At 26.6% G+C, this 7,821-nt stretch overlaps 1 protein-coding gene across 1 annotated transcript; it reads left to right on the forward strand.

Moving 5' to 3' along the window:
• The first annotated feature begins 6,323 nt into the window (after positions 1–6,323).
• On the forward strand, positions 6,324–7,421 carry LOC124944910 (F-box/kelch-repeat protein At1g80440-like). Its single transcript, XM_047485259.1, has one exon. It carries the CDS (start codon positions 6,324–6,326, stop codon positions 7,419–7,421), a length of 1,098 nt encoding a protein of 365 aa, XP_047341215.1.
• The last annotated feature ends 400 nt before the right edge of the window (positions 7,422–7,821 follow it).

A 7,821-nucleotide genomic window follows, 5' to 3' on the forward strand; every position in this document is an offset into this window, starting at 1 on the left:
AGAGTTTGCTTTTAAATTACATTTAGTTTGACTTTTAAAAAGGAAAAATTATGTAAAATATTTATTTTATATAATATATAGTGTAATATATTTAAAATTAATATTATTACAAAAAAAAATTAGCTTTAAACTTGTGAATTATATTAAAATTAAATAAATATATTAGTAATTAATTATATTTTTAGAGTTCGAGATGAGAATATAAATATCTACGGTTTAATTCCTTGTCAATTACCTGTTAAATGGAGAGAAAACTACCTCAAACGAGGTAATTTAGATTGACAATCAAGATAGACTAAAACTTTTAAGCATTTTCCTAACGAATAATTTTGAGAGTTATTATAATTGTTTCTTATTTAAACTGAAACATAATTATTAATATGGGATTATGTATATAATAACTCTTTAAATTTAAAAAAAATATGTACAAAAATAATATACTCTATTATAAATGTTCATATTGAAAAAATATTGTTTTATGCCTAGTCGTATGTGTCAAGAAAAGGTTGAATCGATAACTCATTTACTTCTGCATTATCGAAGAGTGAATAGTATTTTTTGAAGTTTTTTGTGAAGTATTATTGATATTTATTTGGTGATGCCCAAGTCTTCAGTAGTTACTAGAAAGTTTGGATTGATGCGACTGATATGACAGACCTACATATTTGGCTTATCATTCCAATTATTCTTTGGTGGACTAGCTGGTGGTTGGAGATAAATCGTCAAACTTTCAATAACCGTAGTCATCCGATGCGTATAATGCATAATACTATTATTATGATGTTTTATGAGATTCGTTCAGAAAACTTGTAGAGTCAAACGAGAAGTTAATCGTTATTCTCAAAAATTTACGAGCTCAATAACTTATTAAATATTATTTTTTATTTGTTATTTTCTTATCATGTTTTTTTATTGTGATTAAATTTTTTTTATTCATTTTAATATAGATAGGCCTTTTTTTAAAAAATAAAATAAATATTCATATTGATTTAAGGGAATAATAATAAATACTGTAAGAGCGGATAATATTGAGTTTTTCCTTTCGTTTTAATTAAATTCACATGTTAATGTTTTAATTAATTCATTAATCACTTAATTTATTAATTTATTGATTAAAACAACTAAATATACAATAGTTTTATAGATTTTAAAAAAATAAAAAAATTCTTATAATAATTTTACAAATTAAATACTCAAAATAACATACATTTTTCATTGAACAATAATTTTTAATTTTTAAATTCAATAAAAATTTCAAAATACTGAACATCAAAACAAACTCTAGAATTAATATTTTGCTAATAAATATGAAATAATCACTGAATTCTTTAGAAATAGTTTTTTTTTTATCTTTGATTAGATAAAACCATAAATAATTTTAAAATACCATCTCTATCGATATTTTTATATTTAAGATGTTTTAATATCCAGAGAAATATTTTTTTTCTCAAAATACTTTTATATTATTTTAGATATATAAATATAAGTAAAATTTAAAAACATGTAATTCCTCGCTATTTTTGGTTATCAAATACTTTTATATAAGAAATTTTTTTTTTCAAATAAAATAATTATGAGGAAAAATGTATATCGAATAGTCATGATCATGGTACAACTTTTATATAGTAGATTTATATGTACTTGGCTTCTAGAAGGTTACAGGATGGCACCTTAGAAAAATTAATTATCTTCAAATTTGAGTGGTTAAGTTTATTTATAAAAAAACAAATTTTAACATTTTTGGCAATTTATTTTTTGTTTTTATTTCAAGGATCACATGATAAGTTTTGTTTTTCTGAAACAATTCGTATTAATAAATAATTTGTTTGATTTTTAATTATTGAATTATTATAATATATTTTAATGGATAAAATTATTGATTTGACAATTAAAATGACATTAATATGACAAAAAAAAATATTTATAAAAATTGAACAAAATCCTTTAAAAAGTTTATAAAAAATAACAATCAATCTAAATACGAATGGAGAAAATAGGTAATTGGCTATAAATTCTTAAATTATTAATAATTTTTCATAAATTTAAATTTGGCTTCGATTATAAATAATAAAAAAATATATATTAATGGTTTGTGTTTTATATTATCGAGGTGGTTCGGTTTAAAATTATTTAAATAAATTTTAATTTATTTAAAAAATGTTGAACAGTAAGAATTTTGTGAATATGCTTTTTTTTTTTCTTTTTTTTTATTTACAAGTTATTAATATATATATAATATATATATTATCAGTTGATAATATTTTAATTAATAAATTAAATAATATCTCATTTGTTTGATGAAAGTGTTGAAATAATTAAAAATAACCATTAACATCTATATATATATAATGATGCTTAATTTTTAAAGTGTCCGGATTGTCGGGTCGAGAGCTGTGGTTAATTTGGATACTTGAGTCGGATTGTGGGTTGACCCGTTTTTAAATTTAAAACGGTTAAAAATAAAATTAAAAATGCTAAAGGTATGTTTCGAACTTACAACCTAACAAAAACAAGTACAACTCTTTAACCAACTAGGCTACAAAGACTTTATATTTTAAATTCAACACCAAATTTGATAAACGCGGGACGTTTTAATATTAATATAAGTTCAACTTTTTAACTAACTAATATATAATGATGTTGAGTAAATGAATACTTGGGTCGGATTATGGGTTGACTCATCCATAAACTTAAAACAGTTAAAAAATGTCAGAAAATGTTATCCGTAATTTTTTTTCACGATTTTTATATTATTTCTCGTGCAAATGCACGGGCTAAATGCTAGTTGGAATAATTTTATTAAATAATTGATAAACTAATAAATGTGCCCTCTAAGTAGTACCTGACATTAAAATTCACACTTAAACTATCAACCCTTTTAATCTAAACATTTTTAAAGTTAAATATTTGAAAAAAAAATTAATTTCAATATCTCAATCACCATATGGTTGCTATGAGTCTATGACTAACATATAAAACAAAATGAAACTCTCATTATATATATTTATATATTTTTATGAAGGTGTAAAAAACATGATGAAAATCCTTTATACATAAACTATTAATTAGACAAAATGTGGGCCATCCTTCAATATATGTGGGGAGGTTTATTGAGTTTTTTTTTTTTTTTTTAAATCTTACTAGATGAAAACTATATTATTCAATATCAAAAGAACATGGAGAATTTCTAGATCAAAAGAGACCAAAAACTTACAAAAGTTTGAGTTTTTTTTTATAATTAATGAATGATTTGAGGGAATATATATTGATGGGTGTAATCTTTCTTTAATTTCCTTGGGGGTCCTATAAGAAAGGGTGACTAGATGGCAATGTTAATCTTGGAGATCCAAGAAAATATTTGGAGTTTTCACTAAATTCCAAAGTTCCTCATGCTCATTTATTTCTATGCCCATTTATTTCTATAACCACCCAATAATTCATTCAATATTCAAATATTTCAATAATAAACATTTCTTTGAAGAGACACCTATACAAGACACAAAAACAATATTTTTTAAAATAAAATTATCCTAATCACTATAAACCGAAACAACAATATATTTTTAAGAACATTAGACATGGTTTATTTCTCAAAACCACATCGTCCCTTTATTCATTGGAAATTCCGTACGATGTAAACAGATAAAAATATAAATAAAATAAATTTAAAAAATATATATAATAATATGTATTCAATGTTTAAAATTCTTAATAAATCACAAATAATATATTAAAATAAAAAATAAAATACTCTCATTTCACATTTTTTTCACTTCGATTAAATAACTCATCTTCTCACATATTTTTTTTCCAATGAACCTCTCATTTCGTGATCTTACACTTTCACTTTAATCTATCAAATATCTAATTCATATTTTATTAATATTTATTATCGTGACCTCAGACTTGAGTTAATCAAATATTTCATTTATATTTTTAACCACTTTCAATTGTTACTGACCTATTATTCTTTGGCAAATCACATCCCAATTACACTTGATTAAAGGATTGTACTTGTTTTGTTAGGTTGCAAGTTCGAAACATACATAACCGTTTTAAATTTATGGGAGAGTCAACCTACAATCCGACTAAAGTATTCATTTACTATCACATATATATCAAAATTAACCACAAACTCTCAACCTGACAATCCGGACACTTTGAAAATTAAGCATCGTTATATAAATATATATATAGATTGTATCTCTCGAAGCTTAAAGAAACCATAAATTATTGTTCGATTTAATTAACCCTAAGCCAAATTATAGATCTTTTGCTCCTATATATATATATATATATATATATATATATAGTGATTGATCTCCACTTTGATGATACATTTCATTCACAAAACTCCATCCATTATATATATACAAGCTAATTAAGGGGAGAATATATTCCCCAAGATGATATAATTAGACAGAATACCGAATATTGAGGAAGAAATAAGAGTTAAGCTTAATCTATTAATACTTTAAGATTTACAAAAATAACGAAGATTATCGAATTTATGTAGGGATTATAATGGGCTTAAATCCAAGTAAAAAATATATATTATTGTTTATCAAATTTTTTTATATCTCAATATTTTAAAAATAATAAACTTAAGATAGATCAAACCACAAACTTAGATGAAAAATTATGATTTTCACTTCAAAAGCTTTAAGTTAATAGGAATATATTAATTGTATAATAATTTTTAAGATATATTATATATATTTCGTCCTAAAGTTTAAACAAATGAAACATCTATTTTTAATTATAATTTCTTGTTCCGACTATCATAAAGGAAGAAGACAATCCAAACAAGCAAAACCTCCATTATTTTTATACGAAGAGGACACAGATTCGATGTAAAGTGCCCATGGGTACGAAAGTGGAGCATCGATAATTGATGAAAATGATCGACAAACCATATTAGCTTTATAAACAAGGTTGTTTAATTACTATGATTGAAACTTGTGCATATATAATTTTTACGGTCAACTCGTTGTTGGATGTATTATTAAAGTAGTCCTAAAGTAAAAAATAACTTTTTTTTTTAGTGAATGTTAATCCCAAACTATAGTAATAATTATTGGGAAAAATATCAATTTTACACACCAAGTGGTAAGGATGTGTCAAATTTATTTATTAAGTATTAAAATTCTATTTATACCTATTAACTTTTAAAAAAGTGTCAAATTTATTTAAAATAACAGAAATATTAAACACCGTCAAATTTTTTTGCCACATATATTCTATTTATTTTTATATTGTCATTACTTTGATTATTTTTTCATTCAAATAAAACATTAAAAATTGTCTTATCCATTCTTTCTCTCTCTTTATCCTAAAAGCAGTTCATTCAACTTCTATCCCTATTTTTAATTCAAATGGAGTGAGATAAACACAATCTCTTTATATTATAAATCAAAAATAGATTATATTAAATTGAGTCTTTATAACTATAAAAAACTGTAAAATTAAGAATTGAACTACAACACGTTTAACTAAAATGAAATTACTTAATTCAAAATGAATTATGTGACAAAAATCTACTGTCAATTTAATATAATCTATTAATTTTAAATTATATAATGTCATTTTAGTTGAGCTTGTTGTAATTTAATTCTTAATTTTATAGTTTTTTTGGGTTGTTTTTGAAGTTAACCTGTTTGATTAGTTATAAAGACTCAATTTAATATAATTTATTTTTGGTTTATAATATAAAGAGATTGTGTTTATCTCTCTTTCCATTTGAATTAAAAGTAGGGATAAAATGAGATATGATAATATGGTGTGTAGATCGAGGGATAGAGTTCGAATGAACTGCCTACAAGGATAAGACCTCAATTTCATTAATTAGTTTTATTTTAGAAAGCAATCCCTATGCAATATTAGAGATGGAGATAAAGATAGAGAGAAAAGTTAGAAGAAAATGGATAATTATGGGATAAAGAGAAAAAAAATTGATCAAGAAAGATTTAATGTTTGGTTTAAATGGAAAAATAATTTAAGTAATGTGAATTAAAAAAAAAAAGTTGGATATTATGACTGAAAAAAAAAAGATTGACAGTGTTTACATTTCGATTATTTTAAACAAAATTGACAGTTTTTAAAAAGTTAGAACATATAAATATAATTTTGATTCTTGATAAGTAATTTTGACTAACTTTTTAAAAGTTATTTTTATAAAATAGACATTCAGCAGCTATATATTCCCTTGGTTTCCTTCTTTTTACCTTTTTACTGTTCTATCTTCTTCCTATAAATAGATCTCTCTAGAACATTAAAGAGACATCATAAACTACCTCAAATCCATAGTTTCTCTCTCTCTCTACATGAGGACAATAATCAAGGAGCTAATTCCCGGTCTACCCAATGAACTGGCCGTCGAGTGCCTCATGCGAATTCCAGCCGACGGATTTGCTGTTTCTTCAACAGTTTGCAAAGCTTGGAAGGCTGTAATCGAGCTGCCGGAGTTTCGCCGGAGCAGGAAAGTTGCCGGCTTGTCACAGTGTCTTTTAGTTCTAGTGCAGGCATGGGTCGACCCAAGTTTGAATCCGGGATCCACCAAGCTATGGGGCTCGGCCCCTATTTACCGCTTAACTCTTTGTGATCCAGAATCCGGTGGTAACTGGTCGGATCTTCCTCCTTTGCCGTGGTTTCCGGCGGGTTTACCCTTGTTCTGTCATGTTATTGGAGTTGGGTCGGATCTTGTAGTATTGGGTGGATGTGACCCGGAAACATGGCAAGTTTGTAATTCGGTTTTTATTTATAATTTTGTCTCCGGCGAATGGCGGTGCGGAGCTGGCATGCCAGGTCAGCAGAGACTCTTCTTTGCTGCCGCGTCTGATTCGGAGCGGATGATCTACGTGGCAGGCGGACACGACGACGAAAAGAACGCATTGAAATCTGCCCTTGCGTATGACGTGGCGAATGATAAGTGGGAAAAGTTACCTGACATGGCGAGGGAGCGAGACGAAGGTAAGGGCATATTCCTACGTGGCAAATTCCAGGTCATCGGTGGTTATATTACAGACAAACAAGGTGAGTTCGAGTCAGACTCGGAATCATTCGACGTGGCAACTCAGAAATGGGATTCTGTTCGTAAAGATTTCTTAGAATCTGCCAGCTGTCCTAGTAATTGCGTGGTGGACGGTGGGGATGACAATGACATGGTTTACATGTGTAAGAACGGAAAGGTGACGTGTCTAGAGGGTTCCAACTGGGTAGTGCGTGATAGGGTACCAGATGACGTGGCAAGGGTTGCTTATGTGACAGCGTGGCAGGGGAAGTTATTTGTGATTGGTTCGGCGGAAGAGGATGGCCCACATAATGCTTATCAAATGGACATTAAGAGTTTGACGTGGACAAAGATTGAGGCTCCTGGATTTTACAAGGGTCATGTTCAATCTGGCTGCTGTTTGCAAATCTGATCCGTATTCTTATTCTTCAGATTTACTTTTTTGAAAATCAGTAGTTTTCAAATTATTATTAGTTCAAAATATCTTGTAATAGAATTGAAAAATTAATTGAATTTCATGTTTTTAGCTGTCTAACTTTAATAAAGTTATAAAGCAAATTTGACGGGGACAAGAAATTAGATATAAATATATAATATAAAGAATGTACTGCTACTCAATTATTTATTTAGGCATTGATAGTCTCAATTATTTATTTTGAATTTGGGATTTTTTTTTTTTCGTAACAACTTAATTGTGTATGATTTATCAATATTGTATTTAAGATATTTAATTTTTTCTAACTTAGAATATGTTTATCTTCTAGTAATAATGCAACTTTATTGATTTTTTTGTAATTTTATTTATAAAAATA

The sequence above is a fragment of the Impatiens glandulifera genome, chromosome 7, assembly GCF_907164915.1.
Source record: "Impatiens glandulifera chromosome 7, dImpGla2.1, whole genome shotgun sequence".
Taxonomy (NCBI): Eukaryota; Viridiplantae; Streptophyta; class Magnoliopsida; order Ericales; family Balsaminaceae; genus Impatiens; species Impatiens glandulifera.